The 22015-nt window shown below is 38.5% G+C and overlaps 1 protein-coding gene across 10 annotated transcripts; it reads left to right on the top strand.

The window, feature by feature from the left end:
• The first annotated feature begins 4230 nt into the window (after positions 1-4230).
• On the top strand, positions 4231-20943 carry ranbp3b (RAN binding protein 3b). 10 transcript variants are annotated; one of them, XM_034888052.1, is made up of 17 exons: positions 4232-4414; positions 6524-6579; positions 6730-6766; positions 6861-6938; positions 7048-7119; positions 9330-9395; positions 9596-9688; positions 9844-9953; positions 11310-11429; positions 13026-13126; positions 13224-13299; positions 13402-13498; positions 15408-15532; positions 15626-15746; positions 16285-16427; positions 18986-19181; positions 19737-20943. In XM_034888052.1, exons 1-17 carry the CDS (start codon positions 4393-4395, stop codon positions 19778-19780), a joined length of 1557 nt encoding a protein of 518 aa, XP_034743943.1. In that variant the 5' UTR covers positions 4232-4392; the 3' UTR covers positions 19781-20943. The 10 variants fall into 10 exon arrangements, with proteins under 10 accessions (XP_034743947.1, XP_034743943.1, XP_034743950.1 ...); XM_034888055.1 differs by having other exon boundaries at positions 4271-4414; positions 6566-6579; XM_034888050.1 differs by lacking the exon at positions 4232-4414 and adding an exon at positions 5488-5605.
• The last annotated feature ends 1072 nt before the right edge of the window (positions 20944-22015 follow it).

Genomic DNA, 22015 nt, shown 5'->3' with positions numbered 1-22015 from the left:
ACAATCATTTAAAGAAAGGCAACATCAAAAAGAAAGGTCTTCAGCCTTGATTTGAAAGAACTGAGAGTAGCAGCGGATCTGCAGTTTTCTGGGAGTTATTTCCAGATATAAGGAGCATAGAAACTGAACGCTGCTTCCCCCTGTTTAGTTTTGACTCTGGGGACATAAAGCAGACCTGTCCCAGATGACCTGAGAGGTCTGGGTGGTTCATAGTGTAGTAGCAGATCAGAAATGTGTTTTGGCCCAAAACCGTTTAGTGATTTATTAACTAGCAAAAGTACTTTTGAAATTAATTCTTTGAGGCACAGGAAACCAGTGTAAGAAAAGAGATGTGGCAGGAATGTGCCAGACAGCAAACTTCCATTTAATCCAGCAATTACTTTACTTTTCTGATACCAGCAACAATCAAATATAAAAAGATAAGACCAACAAAGGCAATTAGCCGAGGTGAAAACAGCAATAACAACAACAAAACAAACAAACAGGCCAAAAGCCAAAACGCATTGGTCAAACAACAAAGCTGTTCTGTGTACTACTAGTGTTGCCTGAGTTTTACCTTTTCAGACTTTTTTCCTTCTCCATGCACCTTGGAAGTGAAGTTCTATCTGAAACCCCTACTCTGCTTCTATAAAAAATACATTTTTTTAAAGTATTTCCAAAAAGCACTTTGGTATAGAAGTCTAACTTTAGCATACTTGTGTAATTTTTCATGGGAGAACAAAGGAATTACATTCAGATTAGACAAATCGATCTACATCAAGTGCCAACGTGCTGCAAATGCAATAAGTAATGTTCTCTTTATGCAGGCATAAGTAAGGGTGTATCATAATGTATCCAAATTTTTTGTGGGCAGCTGGAGTTCCTTTCCCTTCGCAGACCTGCAACTCATTTTTTTCTTTGTACCTTAACCATTATGTGTATCTAACCTCAACCATAGTTGCCATGCACAGATAATGTAGACAGAAGTTTAAAAAAAGGCACTGGACGTCAATAAACGTAATCTGGAGTTTTGCACAGACGTCCAATATTAAAATTCTTTCTGGAATTAGGTCTCTGCAGTTTTGTTAGCCAGGAAAACCCTACATAATTATTTGAAAAATGTACCTGAAATTTTGAGCTGTTCCGTTGCTCTTTTGTGGTTTTTTTTTAATCTAGTATTCTTATTTATTCTAATTTATTCATCACTCTGCTGTGTTTAGCTCTTCCCAGATCTGTGTTCTTCAGATGACACTGCTTAGAAGATAAGATCAAATATTACACCACTCAACAAGTGAGATGGTTTCGGGTTTTGTGAAAGAACGTTTGCATCATAATTAAATTAGTTTTTTCCAGTGAAATTCCCCTGGGTTTTGTCTCTAGGTGTGGGTTACAATGGGAGAAAGAAAGAAGTCTGTTATGTAACAGAGTGTGGAGATGGTCTTATTGTAACTTCCAAGCAGCACATATCATTGTTATAAACATATTACACACATCAGGAGGACAGGACGTCAGCTTTTTTTCAGTCTCAGATTGAGCCACTTGTACTATATTATAACAATAGTGTTACAGAGCATGTTTAGAAATCTGCACTGGATGATAACAGACAGTTTTGTTTAGCTGAGTATAATTAGAGGTTAGTGAGAGTTAAACTCCCTGGCCTGTAACCAATAAAAATGTTGACTCACTGATTTGCAGTGGACATTGGACAAGGCTGATGGATAAGAAAAGAAATGAAACTGTTATGGCTCGAAGCACAAGCCAAGCTCCCCTGACAGATCAGGGCTTTTGTGGCAAACAGCATAAACACATGCAGTGACTTGTTTTGAGTTCTGCCTGAAGGGAAATTGGAAGCATGATTCTTGCTGAAAACTTTTGGTCGTTGTTGTGCAATAAAACCTCTTGTGAAATGTGCCCCATATGTGTTCCTTAACCATCCATTGATTTACACTGTACGGGGACCATTCACACACACATTCATACAGGAGCAATTTGGGGTTCAGTATCTTGCCCAAGGACACTTTGACATGTAGACTGCAGAGGCAGTTGACAACCGCTCTCCCTCCTGTGCCAGCTGCCCCATAATTGAAATAACAAAGGCTAACAACTGGTTTATGTTTGTGTCTGTGCTGTATTTGCCCAGTGTTTTCCGCTTAACTACTTTATCTGGCACCTGGTCGATTCCTAATGGAAACATTTCATTGTGTTGCAACATTGCACGTTTGTGTAGGAGCTGTTGCGTCGACCCTTTTACAGCAAAGAAACGAGAGAGAGAGAGAGAGAGAGAGAGGGAGAGGGAGAGAGAGGGAGAGAGAGAGCATGACAAATTTATATTTTTAGCCTCAACACAGAATAGTTATGATTGTAATTATTGCTTTAATTCAATTATCTAATTATATTAATAGTTTATAATTCTGTGAACTTCCATGGCTCTTGATTTAATTACACCATTTGGATAAAGTAAAGTATTCTGTTCAAATAATTTATTTAAAATCTGCTCAAGAATTGCAAGCACTGAAAAGCATGTTATGGACTACTTTTTCAGTTATACAATGTTATGTTATGTTATGTCTGGAAATTGTTATAAATATGAATCATGAGACATTTAGAATATTTCCAATTGATGGAATAGTACAGCAATAAAAAAAACATTATAGCTGCACTGAGGTGTTTGAACAAGCTTATTCAGAATAATATACAGTGTTGTATAACTGTGTACAAAGAAGGCTTAGCTCCAGCATTAAAATTTAAAGCTAAAATGTTGTTGCCCTCCAGTGGCAGGGGAAGTAAACTGCTTTGGCTTAAAAATAAAAATAAAAAATGTACATGCAAAGCAGCAGATCATCTCAGACAGCTGTACGCAACACAAAGCTGTAAAAACATATGTATGAAAACAGTTAGTTGAGACATAAATGTCTGGCAATTTCCAGAAAAGATGGACTGAAAGCGGTAAATATATTTGATTCATGCCTAAGCATGTGACTCTCCTGGGTTTGATCAGAGAAGAATGGCTTTTCCATGTTTACACGTCTGAAAACCAACCTGCACTACAGAACAGTCTGTGATGCATTAATGTCTGATTCACGTAAATGTGGCTCTCCATAAAAGGCACCGATATCCCACTAAAAGAGGACACGGAAAGTAAAGGCAGCTGTAAACAGTGCTCATTTAAAAACCCTTCTTTTGCAAGATTTTAAAAATGTTTTATGAGGTAGGAAATGTATTCAACTGATTTGTTAGACTTCAAGGATAAAAACAAAGTGTTTTAAAGAGAACAATAACCATAACAACTCAGCAGGCTATCGTTAATTTAGTGTGCTTACTGAAATTACTCATTGAAATAGAAACTCATTTGATTAAAATTCCTTTTGTCCATTTCCATAATTAACATGCATATTAATCATCATGTCGGTTTGTGTCATTGTTGTCAAAGGTGTTTTTGACCAGCTCTCTGGTAGATTCAAACCTATTAACGTTCTCGTGTGTGTATACATGTAAACATGATGAAACCCAGAATCCATGAATGTGACCTTGTTTGTTTACCCTTCACATTCGTGGCTGTCATAGTAGATAACTACACCTGTACAGAATATTTCTGAGGGAGGTTGTACAACTGAAACCGGAAAAGTAAATAAATAAGTAATAGTGCAAAGAAAAAAAGTAGTTTGTGAACTGTAGGCTATATCCAATGGAATGCAGAATGAATGTTTAAAAAGAAACCATTGTGAGAGGACCATCCATTCCTTTTCAGTGCCTTTTTCAGAGTACATGAAACCTAGGGAGCAGCAGAAAATTCTGGGCCCCGTAGAAAGACATTCTCTATGGGCCCCTCCCAGCACACACAGCTTATAAATCTGCCATCTTTTTTGGCCCTCATCAAATGAACGGCAATTTATCACACTCTTCAATGCCTCGGCAGCTATTTTTTCATCAGTCATCATAATGATGATGCTAAGCAATCTGTTTGTTTTCCAAAAAATAAGGCACAGAAGGTAAGTTCAATGTTATTCAAGTCTTTATTGAGGATGAAGCTATATTTTATAGTTTTGCAGACTGTATTTATACTGATGTCTAGTCTGGACAGCCTTCTTGAAAAGCACACATTGCAGATGAGTTGTTGAGCACAAATCTTTCAGTTCTCTTTCTAGGAATTGCTGTAATAATAGGTTAGAGGCAATTAAAGCAATTCATTGTTTAGAGTTGGTTGAAACATGTGTTCTATTGAAAACATACACATAGTGAAAGCCATGGACAGAGTATTTTTGTGACTAACTGACGGACACAAGAGAGAGCAGGGAGTCGCTCACTCACTGCATTAGTTAACGGCGGCAATGTGCTTTCTGCCGCTGAAAACATTTCTGCCTCAACTTGTGTTATCTGCGCGGTGGGTTGTGGGTGTGTGAGCGTCGAAGTAAAATGGCGGACTTGGCAAACGAAGGTGAGTAAGTGGCAGTATGAGAAAAACAATACAGCTACTGTGCCGTTATAAACGGTGCATATACATTCTTTGCATCTTTGATAACTGAAATGACGCTGCTTGGCTGCTTGTAAATAGCGAGTTCAGGTGAATTATAGTTTCGCGGCGTTTACAAGACTACAGCGTTAGCAAGCGGGCTAACAATGCTATCGGTTGGGCTGTGGGTATTACCTGGAATGCCTTGGAACGCCCTCGGATGCTGCCTGCCACTAGCTGGTTTATAACACTAGCACCCGGCTATTTATAGGCAGTATGTTTTGCCATTTGTGGTGAGATAAAGACCTAACGTTAATGCTGAAATAAACCATAAGCTTGCTAGACCAAAGATGCAAAGGCCTACTTGTATCAAAGCAGTTAGGGTGGCCTTTCAATTAATAGGGAAATTTGTAACACGACATCCTCCTTGTTTAATGTAGTCAGCGTTAAGTTGCAGAATTGCTTCACGTTCGTTTAGGCGCGTAGAGAGAAAAACGACAGCTCAGAGACAATGCTTTGGTGTTATTGCTGCTTTTTTATATTCCGAATGTAGTGCACACAGATCGGCTGATCAGTATGATGATAAGTTAACAACGGGATAATCTATGTGTCATTACTTGTCGGGCGAGATGACTCATGCGGGATGGAGCGTATTAGCAAGCTAACTCTAGCCAGTAAGCTAAGCTAGCTACATTCGGGGCTTTAGGGAACAACCGGTGGCGCCGGCTATTTGCTGGGACGGGTCAGATAGTGTAAATAGTAGCTAGCTTGGTGGTTAACATCATAAGCCGGGAGCGTCTCAGGCCCCAAGGAATGTATGCAGTTCTTACATGTAAGAATAGCCAAGATAGCTGACTACAAGTCGCAGAGAGATACAAAGCAGGATGTTAATATAGGTCACACAACATTGTCTTGTTTTCTGCCATAAACGTGTTTCATACTTAAACAGACAGCGTCAGCCATGAGGGGTTGTGTTTGAGACGTTAACAGTTAGTCGAGTAAACGATTCTGGCAATGTGCTGTTGTCTATTTGGTTATTATTACATGCAAATTCCCCGGCAAGGCTTACAACGATGCTATACCTGCTCAGTGTAATAGGCCCAATCCAGACAGAGGAAAGCCTTTTGTGTGCTCACGTTATAGGATTACACATTTTACAGAGGCTACAGTGTGAAGGTACGTTAGACGCAGTAAGTGGCCTGATGTGAAATCACTATTTTGCTTGGCGATTACTATTTGTGTTAGTTCTGACAATAGACTATAGCAGCAAAACAATATTTGGTGGTGAGCTGAATAAAATCACCTTTTGATTACGAAAGTTGCTATACTTGCTTCTGGACCTTGTGGCATGACTGAAAGTTTTAAAGCTGTGTAATAGATGGGAATTTACACCAATTAACCAAAAAATATTTGGTTTATATTGTTTGGTATTTGAGGATTGTTTAGCTTAGGTCAACATAATGTGAATCACTTTTTCCTGGTACTAATATGATTTCATGATTAACTGTAGGTATAGTATTAGCATGATTTCCGAGTTGATTTATTTTGACTGGTTGACATTGATAGTGTTATAGAAATGTGTTTTATCGATTCACCTGCGTCAGATTGTGTTTACCTCTTCCATCTTTTACTTGTTTGAATCAGCTAAATTTAAAGAAACTTTACCTCACCGTAAGCTTCACCAGAAGTATTTAAATAAAGGCAGGTATTGAAAGTTTGTGAACCAAAACATTTGTCTGCCGGTTCAGTCTGTGAAATATGGGCTGTCTGAGTGCACCTCTCCATATTTTGACTTTTGGCATCATATGTTAATGCCTGTGGTATGTATCACTGTGCTTGGAAATGTGTCGTTTGATTTAGTGCTAGCTAGATGATAATGCTGATTTGTACTGAAGCACATAATCTTTTAACTTTGTCAACACTCACGCTGTTGCTGCTTTTCAGAGGTAAATCAAGCCCACGGAATGAGTAGGCAAAAGCCTTAACTTTTTTTGTTTTCTACTGTAAGCAATGAATAAGAATGGACGGAATTATCATTATTGTGTACACTTTAAGTTGGTGCTTGGATGACTAGCCTTCATCTTCTCTTGACAGACAAGCCTGCCATAGCACCTCCTGTGTTTGTTTTCCAAAAAGATAAAGCACAGAAGGTAAGTTCCATGTTTCAAGTGTTTATTGAGGCTGAAGCCATATTTTATAGTTTTGCAGACTTTATTTATACTGATGTCTTGTCTGAAAAGCCTTCTTGAAAAGTATACATTGCAAAACAATTGTTGAGCTCAAATCTTTTACTTTTGCAGCGATCTGCGGAGGGCTCAAGTGCAGAGGATGGAGAAGGTAAATCTAATGTCCAACTGGCCACTTTCTTTAATATTTTTCTCCAATATTTATTTTAACTGCAATATTAATCATATTTGGTTAACATTTTCAGATTCAGATAAAGACGAGGGGAGCTATTGCCCCCCTGTGAAAAGGGAAAGGACCTCATCGTTCCCACCCCCACATTCTGGTAAGGGCGCATGGTGACTAAGCAGAACATTTGTTTTTTTCTTGGTTCTTGCTTGTGGTGTACACATTGATTTGTATGCTGAGTGCAATGCCTGTTCGCTACTTTGCAGTTCCCAAGAACAATGTATTCATGCCCTCAAGTTTCTGCCAGTCTCCAACTGGGAACTCTGACTCTGAGCCAGGTGAGGTAGACAAACATTAGTTTTTCATTACATCTTAAAGACCCCCTGCAGTTAAAATATTAGTTTCAGAGGTCAAAAATGTACATTTTTCAACAGTTTAAGGCAACAGATAAAATTGGTAAACAATAACTTAGCTTGGCAATAACTAGCCCGAGGATTAAATTTCAGAAATCTTTTTTAAACGTACGTTTATGTTTTCTAACATTGTGACATCAGTAGTTGCATATAAGATGTCTGGGAAGTTTTGTGTATTCCCTGCTTGCAAATGCACCCAATTCACTTTGACCAGCTCTAGCTAACTTCCATGTGGTAATTTGTTTTTGTTCAAAGGACTTAAGTTTTGTGTCTTAAGTTTGTGTTTTAATACATTTTATTTGTCATAACTTTAATATATTTTGATGTTCCGCTGTTGTGTTGTGACAGTAACACAAATTATCATAATATTTTTGTGAGAACTCATAAATAACTACATATATCAGACATATCAACATACATATCAGATTTTTAAATAACCAAATATTCATAGCTGCATCGGCCTTGAAAATCCTTTATCGGTCAGGCTCTAAAGTGAATGTACAAAGCTATGAATTGCTTCGTTTATATGTTGTATGAGTCTTATATAATTAGAGAAAATTGTAGAAACTGCCAGATCAGTGCAGTCTGTATTGGTTTAGGCTGGTTTGTTGCATTCAGCAAGCGAGAATTTTGTCCTCTCTTTCAGAGAGAGGTGAAGCCTATCTGTAGCATTTGTCTGGTAAGGTAATTGTCACTATTAAATTAAGTAGAAGTCCCCTGTATTTCAGAGGATGCTTTTTTATTGTGGGAACATTATGACCTTGTAAGACCCGTGACCACGTCGACACATATTAGTTCTGTTCTGGTTTTAGTGCCAAATTCAGATCGGTTCAGATTTGTTCTGGTAGGCCGCTGTGCTTTAATCTGTACAAATAATAAATGTACAGTACAATGGTTGTCTCATGATGAGTTATTTTGTATTTTGGGAAGACCTTTCTCCCTCTCTCTCAAAAAGGTATAATATCTACTTTGAATTTGGCTCTCAAATTTGACAGTACATGTCAGCAGGTTAGGTTGAGTTAGGTCTCAAACGTGCATGTACAGAATTGATGTGGGTTTCAGTTCAATTTGAATTTCAGTGGTCAAACATGCAGTATTTATCATATTGCACTTTGACAGAATATTTGTTACAGTTACTAAGTGCATTTAATTGCAGGGAGTAATGCAAAACCAACATCAAACAGTGGCTGAAATTATGACTGCAGTGGGACTTTAACAAAAATGTATGTGTGTTTTGGGGAATTATTTTATAGTGTACATTAAATGTTAATAATGTCCTAACTTTTTGGGATATTGATTTTAATTCTTATCACTGGCTCAATTGTTAAGAGTTGGCAGGGGTGGTGTAACCAGTTAACACAGCTTTACATAGAGGACGGGGCATACACATGAGCAAACAAACGCATCATTAATTAGTTTGAAATAACTTTATAGCATATTGTGTAATGCACTTATTTGAAAGGGAAAAAACAAATAACACACTAAAAATCAATCTGGTTGTAAAATGACTTACATACAGAACTAGAGGTAGTGTGGCAGGGCCACTGTACTGTAATTTTTGCTAATTTGGTCTTTTCTAGTTGGCTTTTTCCATTGCACTGTATCTTGTGCACCTCCATGTCCTAAGAACAATGCTAGTTAGTAAGATGAAAATAAGGCCCAGGTTGTAAAAAAGAAATTAATTTTAAAATTGATGTTCACTAGACACGGGAGTGATCTCATAAGTGTTGAGGAAAAAGAGAATGTAGTTCATAAAAGTGTTTTCTACTTTAGCACTGATTAGGGCAAGGTCAGGTCAAGGCTAATTAGGCCACTGAGATGGAGAGTCAGAGGTAGAAACAGATTAAAAGCCCTAGTGCCCACCATGTTACTGCACAGGAGTTGGTTTGCAACACAACTCTCGAGGCTCTACCATGGTTGCTGTGGTAACAGGCCCTGTGGTTAGAAAGATGCAAAGACAAAAGGAACGTACCATTTAAGGTTCTTACTTTTTACTTTAGCAGATACAGGCTTCATGCATATTATTTAGAAAGCCAATCACTGATCTTCAGTTGAGGAGTTAAACCGGACAAGTTGCTTTGTGAATCTTAGTCCTTTTTTTAATGTCTGCCTTCTCTTTTGCTCCGTCTCACCAGAGGAGAAGCCTGTAGGATTCCGTTTAAAGCCACCAACTCTCATACATGGACAGGCACCAAGTTCAGGTTGGTTTGAGGTTGTGAGCCTTTTTTGTTGTGTTAATATGTTTTCACTTGAATGGAATGGAAAAAGATTTGAAGTTGAACCCAGACTTGCCCCCTTTAAATGACTCCTCCTTTTTAAATGGTACATTTAGACTTAAACATGTAAACCCAGAACATCTCATTTTGTTCAACAAGTGTGAGACAAGTTGGCTCTGTTACAGGCGTCCCAAGTCAGAAACCCAAGGAGCAGCAACGCAGTGTCCTCCGCCCTGCAGTTCTCCAGGCGCCGCCCTCTAAATCACATATAGAGTCCAGTGAGTGCAGCCTGAAGTCATCTGCACTCATTAGTTGAAACATTCTCAAAAAGCATTAAAAAATGCATTCAACTTTGAGTATTTATAACTTGTGTATGCAAGAAGGTGTATAAAAACACAATAAACGTAAATTATCTTTATCCTTGTTCATTTAGATTCCATTTGTGGAACCAACGGTGTGAAAAAGTCCTCAGATGGGGCATCTGTGAACCAGTCCTTCTTCCTGAACAACACAGAGCACTCAGCCACCCTGGCCAAGTCACAGGTGAGGAGTGGCTAAATCAAGGGTTTGGCATCAATAAACAATGCCAGTTGGTTAAGTACAGGCTGTATTTAAGAGCTTAGAATGAAAGATTTGTGGTCATTTCTGTGCTCCCCTGTAATGAGGAAGTATATTTAGTCTGGTATTCATAAAAAGTTATGCAAACGTTGGATATTGAAAGATTCATTGTATTGCAAGTGACATTTGTAAGTTGAAGTTGCTCTTAGTCTACCCTGCAATGTTGCAAGCATTGTTGTAGAACTGGCATTGTATAGAAAAATACAGAAAAAAGCAGGACTTTCAGTATTGCGGCACCGTGCCAGATCTCCGGCGTGCGGCTGTGAGGAAAAATAAATTAATTCATCTGGAAACTTGCATGTGGTTTTATATTTTCATTTCACCTACCAATCATATGACAGGAGCACACCTGTAACTAACGCAGAGCTTGAAGTACTCAGGCCTGGTGCCGGATTTCTGGGGTAGGACTATTTTAGAAAAATAAATTAAGTCCACATGGGATTTGTTTTTTGATGCGCTAGGTTTAACCAATCATTGAGCTTCCCATACCAATGAGACAAGTTCTAGCCAATCAGATGCAAAGTAGGGCGGGGTCCTTGCTGAAAGTGAGCGTACGGTGTGTGGTCTCCATGGAAACGCGGCAACAATTTTTAAAAATAAATACTGCTTTAGTTGAGAAAAGAATTAAAAACAAATGGCGCTGGGCATGAACAGAGGACAAGAGGAAAAGGGCATGCACACAAAGCGGAGTTTAACCGCGGCGACTGCTCCTTCGCTAACCAACTGTGTTTGTGATAAAAACAATACGTACACGTTCATAGCAGAACACAATTGGTCAGTAACGATGGCCACTGTGTTAACTGTATCTAAAGCCTAAGCAGCCTTGATAAAGCTGTCTGTTTGGAATCAGCATGTTAGTTTTTTAAACATGCCTCAGAGTTTAGACGTCTAGCTAAATGAAAAAACAAAACAACGTTTTTAGTAAATGTACATGAAGCAACTAATGTCAACATGGACAAAATCATGAATGTACTAATTTGCTTTTTTGATGATGACCTGGCCAAACTAACAACAAGAAAGTTTTGTTTTCACAATGATTAAATGCAGAACAATGATATTATTGCAATATGACAATCTACATTTACTCTTAAATTAATATATGGAAGAAGTTCAAATGTATCCATAAGTTTTTATTAAGTACTTTAACTGTTATGCCAGTCAAATTAACTTTAATGAGTGCAAATCGAAACATTACACTGCAGGGACGACCACCCCCAAAAAAGGTTTCAGGATTTCTTTTCACTTTAATGACCCTGGTGCTTATTTTGGTTCCTATTTCAGAAACATGAAAATGAGGAAGATGGAGCAAGTGGTAACAGAGACGGAGACGAAAGAGAGAAGAAAGAGACAGATGTAGCAATATCTTTTGTGTTTGGTCAGAATATTAAAGACAGAGCAAAGGTGGGTTGTTTTCTATTTTTCTTCAGGGCTGGAAATTAGCACTTGCCACCAGCCAATGGCGGGTACTTTTTCAAAGTGGCGGGTGACTTTACCTTGTATACCAGCCACAGTGGCATGTGGAGTGGTTTTCAGCGCTAGTCCATGACATTGTTTTAAAAAATGTGGCAACATATCCCTGGTGTTACAAGGCCCGCTGCGGAGTCGGCTTTAGAAACTGTTGAGGGCGAAGTAAGGAAAAAGAAAACATACTTTTTCAAACAAGTAGCGCATTGTGGCAAAGGGAAAACGAGGGAATGGTTAGCCTACTAGGTTTGGGCGATGTCACCTAAATTGGCAGTTGATCAGACGTACATTTAAATGCCCTCTGTCAATAGACAGTATTACATGCTGCCACTGGTAGGGGCAGTACAGTACAACTTGACCTACTTTCACTTAACCACGGTGCTATAAAGTCTAGACTCAACAGATCTCCGTGATCTGTGAATGTTTGCCTTTAACAGAGTGACAGTAGTAACCTAATATACCATCATTACTGAGATAAAGCTACATTCTTGGTTATATTTGCTCTGAATTATTCATTCAATAAACAGAAACATAACGCTTTGCAGCGCACATGAACAGATGCGCAATATCAACTAACACATAAAATAGCACCCTTTTGAATTAGTAGTATCTACAAAGTTAGTCCAGTGAGGGGATATAGGAAAGTGTGATAGCCTTCCACGTTTACGCCCTTTCTCTTTTGCTTGAGGCCGCCGTGTCCAAGCCGAGGCGCAGAGCATGACCTTACCGCATGCTGATATGTTACTAGGCCAGGTAGAGCGAGGTACTATACTGACAAGGAGAGAGTGAGTGTGAGAGAGAGAGACTATCACTACAAATAGGTTCCACGTAAGGGGGGGGAGTAGCTTCCACTTAAGGGGCAGTACAGCACAAAGCCCAACGCAAGTGTCTTTGCTATATTAAGACCAACACAGTTGTCTATTTCCCGTGCACTACAATTAGCGTGTCTGACAGGGCTGAGTGCGTGGCATCTCCATTGTGATAAATTTGAATTCCGGAAAAGTGGCTGGTTAAATTGGGCATCCACCAGCCACTGTGGCTGGTGGGCAACAAAGTTCATTTCCAACCCTGCTCGTCTTACACCTGTTTTTTAATGTACACTGAGTGTGTAAACTTGAGGTTGCAAACGGCTATGCACAGTTAAATGTGGTAGACAGAGGAGGGGCTTTTACAAATTTAAGGTGATACTCCTTGTTATAGTCTACATTGATTTTTAATGATTAATTTGTTACTTTTATTCCTAAACAAAAACTATGTCAAGGGTCTCAGGTCCCATGCTAAGAGAATTTCCTGTAGTGTTAGTGATTTCAGTTCCTGGTACATTTTCTGTGGTGTTTTGTACAATATCCAAAATTATTTAGTATCATTTTGTAATCAGTCTGGAACTATTGTTGCAGGAATGTTTGGACAAATGCTGGTTATGCTGCATGTTAGTTAGGAGTTACATTAATGTGGATTTATGAATGTTTTTGGTCTTAAGTTTGAGCCATTTCTTTATACATATATCCAAATGTAACACTTTTTTTTCTCTAGTTGGAAGAGAACAGTACAGAAGGCAAGTCAAAGGATGGTGTTCCGCTGGACTCTCAATCAGAGGCCACTAATTATTTCTTACAGTACATCTCTACACCAAGGTAATAAAATTATGTCCGTCTTCAAACAGTTTTAGCAACTTATCTTCATTCATAATTAACTTCATTCAATTTTTTTATTTTTGCTGTGTCCTTTCAGTTCAGAAAATGCCGCAAACAGTACAGACAGTGGGGCAAAATTTGTTTTTGGGCAGAACATGTCTGAACGAGTTCTGGTGAGTTGATGCAACATGATGTCTGCTGTCTGGCATAAACTCCTGATAATTAAGCGCCAATCATTGAAACCGTTTCAATCATCCGCTTTGATGTGTTTTCAGAGTCCCCCGAAGGGCGAGTCCTCAAATGAGGAAAATAAAGAAGTTTCAGCTGCCCCTGCTTCAGAGCCCTCATCACAGGAAACCACACCAGAGAAGGGTAAAAGCACAACCACACTAATAATTGAAAAAGTGTTTGTTTGACTTGTCTACTAATAGAATTACGAGATACGCTTGGCTGCGCTCTGGAGATCACTACAAACGACAAAAAACAAGACCTGGGACAGTTAAATATGCAGTTCAACAGAAATGTTACATTGAAATTATAATGCTAACCAAAATAGTCACTGAAATATGTACCTATTCCATATGTAATGTTAGTCTTTAATATCTTCATCAGATTTAGTTGGTAGCTAGGGTATTTTTAGCACTCCATAAAGATCTGTGGGTGTAGTATATATTCCACTATCTGCGATTTGAGTTGACAATTTCAAATCACTAGCAGGGCTCCACATTTTATGTGAATATGCATGGTAGCGCTCCCTAAATTTGCGCTATGCATGTAATTCTCAGCTCTACACGCACCGCACGGTTTGACATTGACAAACAATGGCCTGATGGCCCGGGTTCAGTAAAACAGTATGTGGAGCAAGTTGAATGGCCAGCTTCTGGCCCGTTCAGGCCAGTGATACGGTTTCTGCCAATCAAAGTCACAAGTAAGTTCTTTGTAATTTGATGCTAACACGTGAGGCTCCACTATCTAACGTTGATGACTAGCACCCACCATAAAAAGTCCACACATGCTTTGGACCTTCAGTAGCAGCTTTTGCAACTCAAACCCAGCCAGTCCGGAGCTGCTGTACTCTCTCCTCCTGTACTGCGAACTAGCAATTGCTGTTTGCTGCCATCTGCTTTCCTCCCACTAAATTAGTTTTGTAGAGGCTGGGAATTAAGCATTGTGCTAATAATTACTAGCAGAGGACGCTTCCCCAGTGCCGCGGTCAAACCCTGTCAGAAATATTTTGTCATTTCAAAATGAACACGTAAAGTAACCCAGTAAACTTGTTGATCAGATGGCTGTAATTTCACATTAAATATCTGACATGTTCCTGATCAGCATGTCTTCTCTTTTTGTAACATTGTGGCAAATTAGCTATGTTGCATATTTGAAGAATCATAATGTATATCTAATAATATATCTCTTTTCCCCAAAATACACAAAACATTGATTCATGATAATAATCATTGATCTATACAAGATAATCACACTGGAAAAAATCCTTTGTTACAGCAGCTCAAAAGAAATAATCAGAATAATACACATCAAACAAACATTTTTAAACAATAATATAAACAGACAGTATTATAATAAATAGAAATAAAATAAATAAACAAATATTGTCAAGTGATGACTTATGTTGCAGAATCAACCAACAGTGCTACATTATGTTTTATTAAAGAGTGACTGCTTCTGGAATGAAGGACCTGCCATAGCGCACGTGTCAAGTGAAAATCAGTTGGATTGCTATAAAAATCATCTGCTTGTTTTAGGGAAAAATAATTAATTGCAAATCTGCTTTGATAAGTGTTTACCTCATTGGAGTTCATGTCTATACATTGCTTTTTTGTTTTTAGAGAATGAAATTTATTTGATTTTATGATCTAGTTATAACCAAGATCAATGTGACAACACAAATTGACAATAAGTTATACTGTACATGAAATCATCATTTTTTGACAGTATGTTTTAGTGACTGTCTTCTTTGTCCAGTGACAATAAAGACATTCAGCAGCTGCTGCATGCATAGACATTCAATAATATGAGCTGAGAGCAGAAGTGTGTGCAGCGGATTGTACAGCTCCTGGGTTAAGGGACCCAGCCCGAGTTTCAGCCCGGGTCTTTCATTATCACCTGTCAGCCCTAGACTTTGCAGAGTTTTCTGCAAGAACGATATGGGAGTGAGAGGAGACTCTCAAATTGACACATCCGTTTTTGATATAGATCTTAGACACCAAATATTACCTCCAGCTAGGTGCAGATTTCTCACCACTGTATTTTATCTCACCAGTGAACAGCGTGTCAGAGTCTTTGGAGGAGTCTGCAGCAGCTTACACCAAAGCCACAGCCAAGAAGTGCATCTTAGAGAAAGTTGACGTCAAAACTGGAGAGGAATCAGAAAGCAACGTTTTGCAGGTAGAAGGCTGGCTCTCTTGCTTCAACACATGCAGTAAATAAATGTGGCAGAGCAAGCAGAACAGTTATTGTTTTTTGTTCTACTCGCTTCAGATGCAGTGCAAGTTATATGTTTTTGAGAAGACAGCTCAGTCGTGGATAGAGAGAGGTCGAGGTTTGCTGAGGCTCAACGACATGGCATCAACAGACGACGGCACGCTACAGTCCCGTCTAGGTAAACACGCCTGTAAAAACGTTTTGGGGCTAAAAAAGGTAAATAAACATCTGACTGTTAAGTGTGCACAGCTCCACCCTTTTTTTAGGATTCAATGATCAGGGAACCGTTTGATTGAAAAACAAGGGCTTGCATTTATGCAAGATCGATATGGGATGATTAGAGAGAATACCCTTTCGTGGAACGTGGAGTAAGAAATGTTTTGTCATAAAAACTAAAAACAAAGTGCCATTTTTTTTAATAAAGTATTGTAATACAAATCATCCTATTAGATCATAGGCTTATACTAAATAACATTTCAGATCCTTTACTTTGAATAACACAAAACTAGCACAATTAAATATTGTCAAACATCCTCAGTCATTTTGGAAAGGACACATACTGGGTAGGTAGATAAAATAGATACAATTAATAGTAGTTATTTTATCTTTCATCACAAAAACCCACCGCACTACATAGAGTCATGTAGAACACCATAGACAAAAAAGCTGCTTGGGCTTTTTAGTTATTGCAGTTTTGTGTGTTTAAACCCTTCTAGTGATGAGGACCCAGGGCAGCCTCCGGTTGATCCTCAACACTAAACTTTGGCCCCAGATGCAGGTGGACAAGGCCAGCGAGAAGAGTGTACGAATCACTGCCATGGACACAGAGGACCAGGGGGTCAAGGTCTTTCTAATATCGGTATGTATCACCCAATACATTTACAGTATGTAGAATTTCACTGCCACATGCTTCAATTAACTAAAGCATGGACATATGCTTTAATATCTCAGTTGTAGTCTGAGTTTTCCGTTGTCCAACAATTGGATGTCAAAGCCCAAGCCATGACAAAACAGCAAATGCAGTGGTGCTCATAAGTTTATGAACCGAAGCTAAAGTTGCCTAAAAACAGGAATAAAAAATTCATTAGAAATTTTTAATGCCTTCATTTTAGAAATTGGCTTGGGGTACTTTCCATAAAATCATCTCTCAATGCAAATCATCCCAGCTATTGGGCTAACTGAAATAAAACCATGCTAATCTCTATGTATGGTGAAGGTTATCTGATGATGTGGGGCTTTTTATATTCAAAGTCCAAGGGAACTTTATCAGGATGCATAGTATCCTCAATCCATGAAATAACTGGCCTTTCAAAATAAAAATCTTCCTGCCTCTATGGGAATTTAACATAGGGGTTTGTATACTTATGCCCCCTCTATTTTAAGGGAGAACATTTTATTTATTCACAATACATTATTTGTACACAAAGAAAATAGTTGTCCTTGAAGGGTGGATTTTTGAAGGCATTCAAAGTAATTCTAAAAAGATGTTGTTTTTTTTTTTCTCTTTTTAGTCAACTTTAGCATGGGTTCATAAACTTATCAGCACCACTGTATATTGCAAATTACTTCTATGGTCTAATGTAAATTAAGCCAGGAAATTGCCAGCGAGGATGAGTCAGCACCAGCTACAGCCCCTCTCATTAGCGCTAATGACAGACGCACATCCAGATGCCATATATGATGACAGCCCTCCGCAGTTACACGGCTTGACTTTCTTAACAGCTTGCGAGGTTCTTCTTAGAATTATGGTGAAAATCTACCCAGAGTGGGTCAAACTGGCCAAGGTAGCCTGTGTAATTACCGTCTTCTGTGTGCCAGCAGAAAGAGGCTTCTTCCTTCAGAATCGCATCCAAACAGTGCAGCTTCGCCTCGGGGAAGGCAGTCATGCGCATCTCTAGTTGCACAGAGACAGTTGTTTACAATTATTGCAATTCAAGTCTGTACTTCATAATTTAAGTTTGTTTGTACTCTATTTTGTATTGTTTAAATTCCTCTTTCTAGAAAATGGAAAATAAGCCTATTTTCATTCAGATTGGCCCTGTAAAACGTTATGTGCATTGATTTTATTTTGGCGTCTCTTTCTGTAGCAAGTAGGTTACATTTCAATTAAAGTAGTATAGATCTACATTCCTTGATGATAGAGCCTGCCAATCAATTGTTTTTAAGCGCAATAAACAAGGAAAATATTTGAACAGGATCTTTACTAATTGACGATAAAATGAAACATGACTGGCATCAATTTATTTCAGCAGAAACACTGGTTGTAGCACAAACGGGGCAGGAACTGAAAGGTTTCTCATAATTCAACTCCTCCCACTTATTTTAACAAGACATCATGAGCCTGATTATATCGGCAGCTGCCTAGGTATTGTTAGCTACACAGCTATTGGAAGTAACGGAGCTTAAAAGTGGAATCCACACGCTAATCAATTCCCTCCCGTGGCTTTCCCTTGTGAGATAATGTCTCTCAAAAACACACCGCAAGTACAGATTAGTGAGTCTTACAGAGGTTATGTTAGATTCACGAAACAGCCAGAGCCAGCAAGCCATCTTGAGTCACAACAGCCTGATAAGTGTTGGTGGGTGCACATGTAGTGTAACTTTTCACCTCACAGTTTGGTGTGACTTGAGCTAGCAAGTTGTCATAACTTTTGAAATAAAAGTAACCTTTCTTTGCATGTTGCAACAACTCAATTCCCATGATGTAGACAATTAACAAAAAAAACAACCTAAAATTCAAGTTATCTGTACTTATTTCTCTATATCGCCCAGCCCCAACATTAACCACAAATTAGCAACTTGTGCCCTTTATTTATTCCAACCACTGAGAGAATAAGGATTTATTTAAGGTGGGCTCATTTTCAAGATAGGCCTATTATTAAAATGTTCTCTTTAAATTTTAGTAAGAAGCATTTCTATGTTTTTATCTGCTCCTGGTTTAATTGGCTCGAATCTGTTTTGGTTAATGCAAACGCAACACTTGCTTAATATCTACCTTTCCAGTTGCCTATATTTTTATTTTTATCTGTTTCTAATTACTTTTAAATGTGAATGCATCGTCAGGATTCATACTTCGTTGTACAAAGTCAATAGAAGCATTCTATTCAGTTGATGAATTCAGGATTATGTACATTTCCACTGCACTAATTACACAACAACATTTTGATTTTTAACATAAGTATTGCTCTCATTTATTCACTTATTAATTTCAGATGGTGCCAAACTACTACAGATTCTAAACTTCCTCCTCAGATTTTTTTACATCAAAAGCCTTTCAGTTGCTCAAAGGTCATAATATTCTTTTCAGGCAAGCTTGTAATGTAAAACGTCTACATAACCATAACTGCACTGATCACATTGATATTTGTCTTTCCTTCAATATGCTGAGTGGTCTCTCCCTGTGTCTTTCTTTTTCAGGCTAGCTCTAAGGACATAGGTCAACTGGCTGCAGCGTTACATCACCGTATCTTAGCCCTGAAGAGCAGGGCAGAGCAGGAGCCTGAGACCCCAACGACAACCATCCCTGAGGCCGAGGTACCACAGTCTAACGAGGACGACAGCGATGAGGAAGACAATGCCTCTGGCTCAGCTTCAGCCTCCACTCCTGCTACGAGTAAGAGAAATTTATTTTTAGTGTTTTTTTTTTTTTTTAACACTCCCCAGTTTACTTTCTGTCACTGCCCGATGTAAGCTAAGTACAGATTTGAGTCCCGCATGCTCAGATTTAAGCGGTTTACGGCATAATGTGTCATACTGAAATTTATAAAATCCATGAAATAATAAACTTTTCTCATTACAAACAACAGAAGATGGTAATCATTTCAAAAATGTTTTTATTGCAAACGTAAGTTCAAAACGCCATTCAACCGACAACCTTTGTTTGCTGTTTGATTGCTAACTTGTAGCCAGCAGTGAACAAACTTCATTAAGTAGGTCCAATTTTACATTTTAAAAGAAGTCTCTCGTTAGCATGTTGTATGCTACTTGTCACAAAGTGCAACTTACTATTGGGCAGTGGCACTTCCTCTTTAAACAAATGAATGTCATGTTTCGGGGTTTTGTTGCTGCTTTTGCTAGTTGGCATCACAAGTTTTTTTATGTGATGTAAATATTTAGACTACTGGTGCGCAAAACCCTTTTCAACCCGCTGTCACTTTCCTTTTTGCAGGTAATTCAGAGGGAGGAGAGAACCAGGCAACAGGAAGCACATAGCGTCACTCTTGGACAGCCTGCTCAGATGCTGCCGTTGAGGCATTTTGCTGTATGCATCTCCATGGACACCCCTTGACCAACATGGGTCCTCCAGACCAGTACTTTGGATATTAGAAGTCTAGCTCCAGGAAATAACCCCTTGTGCCAGAGTGTTCCACCCAACTCGTGCAGTTCATCTTCTCTGCATTCAGCGTAATATCTGGAGTCGTTAATTCCCTCCCTCTCCTGTTTTGTGTTTTATTTTTGTTTTCGAGTATTTTTTCCTCTCCCCGATAGCAAAAATAAAGACTTCAAAGCTTTGGTTTGGGATTTTTCTGCTCATCATATTGATGAGTGTAAGGGTGTTTTCCTCTACATTTTAAAGTATGGCACATGTTAAGACTGCAGTTTCTACTTTGGGACCTTTTTACTCACTCTACAGCCGTATCTCTGGACGGCACACATCCAGAGGAGCTTCATTCACAGTGTATTTGACTAGTCATCAGTCACTTGTTCCTCCATTAAGTCTAACCCTCCTCCTATCCCCCCCCATCCCAACCAGTCTGTTCATTAGGTTTTGGCCAATGTAATTTATTTTGGATCATCAGTTTCATGAGGCATCTCAACCCATATGTGCAGTTTGTAATGGCTAGCCAAGACCACTCAAGTTGTCGTTAATAGCAGTTTCTTATATTTCCTATTGACCTATATTATACTCACACAAATAAAAGACTGAAACAATGTGGTTTCTGCTAATCTGAGTTAATGATGTCAGGACAAAACGGAAGAATTCACCTCAAATATTTCTCTAAATTAATAAGATGTTTGTCATTCACCTTGTCGTTTTTTTTTATGATTTTTTTTTCCAAATCAAGAAACTTGACTCATCAGTCTACATTCTGCATGTAACTGTTCCTTCTTTTTATTCTTTCAGCACCCCAAAGTTTTACTGTGTTGATACATATTTTTATTTTGAAATATACAAACATTTTATCCATTTTCCTTTGGAAAATATGTTGGAATGAAGACTTAAGTTCATGTGTGGAAACATTTGAGTGATAACTCCAATACCCTTTGAATGTCATGTACATTTGAATATATCATCATTTAGTAGCACACCATGTTTTTCTCATCTCCTCAAGATACCCTCTTTACAAAATAAACCATTTTGGACTGACATCTGGGATCTTTCTGTCTGATATCTGATTTTCTGTGCAAAGTCTAAACTTGAATCCAAATTTTAAAGTGTGCACTACTTTGACATTGTCTCCTGTAAAAGTATTAAATCAAAAAAACAGCTAAAGAATGGGAGAGTGGTTCACCTGTTTTGTATTTATGTGTTGGATTTGGTCTACAAGTTGATGTATGCTGTGCTCTGACTGCACAAATTAGGAATAGGACCAAAACTAGCTAACAAACAGTAGGCACCGTGCACAAAGTCATGAATATTTGATGCTGTACCTATCATAACAGCCCAACACAATCATATACATCTGAACTTGAAATAAAACTGCTTCTCCAAAAACTGAGAAAAAAAATGTATGAGACTATATAAAAAAATCTACAGTTGAGTTCAAAATAATAGCAGTCCAACATCCCTTACCTCATGAATCATATTTGTTTGGTACAAGCGATATTTCTACATGGTAAATAATTTACTAGTAAGAGTTATAGAAAACCAACAGACCCAACAGTCATGACATGCATGCTGCTCATTCTGTGCAACTGAGGCATGGGGCATGTTCAAAACAATAGTGTTGTGTTCAGTTAGCGAGGTGATTGATTCTGTGAAGAAACCGGTGTCAATTATGGCCCACATTTAAGGAAGTAAGGAAGCAAATGTACATCCTGATTATAGTTAATTTCACACTGAAATACTCATGCTCAATGCTCTGAGGGACAGCGGACTTTGATTAAAAAGTTGATTGAAGAGGAGAAACATTTAAAGAAGTGCAGCCAAATTTGTTTCAAATGACTTGAAATGGCATCCAGAGGCTGAACGAAGTGGGAAAAAAACGGTAAACTACCATTCAAATGGATCAAAGAATAGCCAAAATGGAAAAGGCCCAACCAATGATTGGCTCTAGGAAAATCAAAGAAGACTTTGAGTTAACTGTGAGTACTGTTATGATCAGAAGAAGGCTATGTGAATCAGCTAGAAGCCCCCGCAAAGTCCTATTGCTGAAAAAAAGATACGTACTGAATAGGGTGAAATTTGCCAAAGGACACATTGACTGGCCAAAGGAGAAATGGTGC

This window comes from Etheostoma cragini, chromosome 12 (assembly GCF_013103735.1).
Source record: "Etheostoma cragini isolate CJK2018 chromosome 12, CSU_Ecrag_1.0, whole genome shotgun sequence".
NCBI lineage: Eukaryota > Metazoa > Chordata > Actinopteri > Perciformes > Percidae > Etheostoma > Etheostoma cragini.
The sequence above is the reverse complement of the archived record's forward strand: the minus strand, read 5'-3'. Positions and strand labels throughout refer to the sequence as shown.

Excerpts from the sequence above, each read along its gene's own strand:
- ranbp3b (XM_034888050.1), top strand. The coding sequence starts at position 5,503 with ATGCTATACCTGCTCAGTGTAATAGGCCCAATCCAGACAGAGGAAAGC. Across the intron at positions 6,939-7,047 it reads GTTCCCACCCCCACATTCTG|TTCCCAAGAACAATGTATTC; the intron begins GTAAGGGCGCAT and ends GCTACTTTGCAG. Across the intron at positions 7,120-9,329 it reads GAACTCTGACTCTGAGCCAG|AGGAGAAGCCTGTAGGATTC; the intron begins GTGAGGTAGACA and ends CCGTCTCACCAG.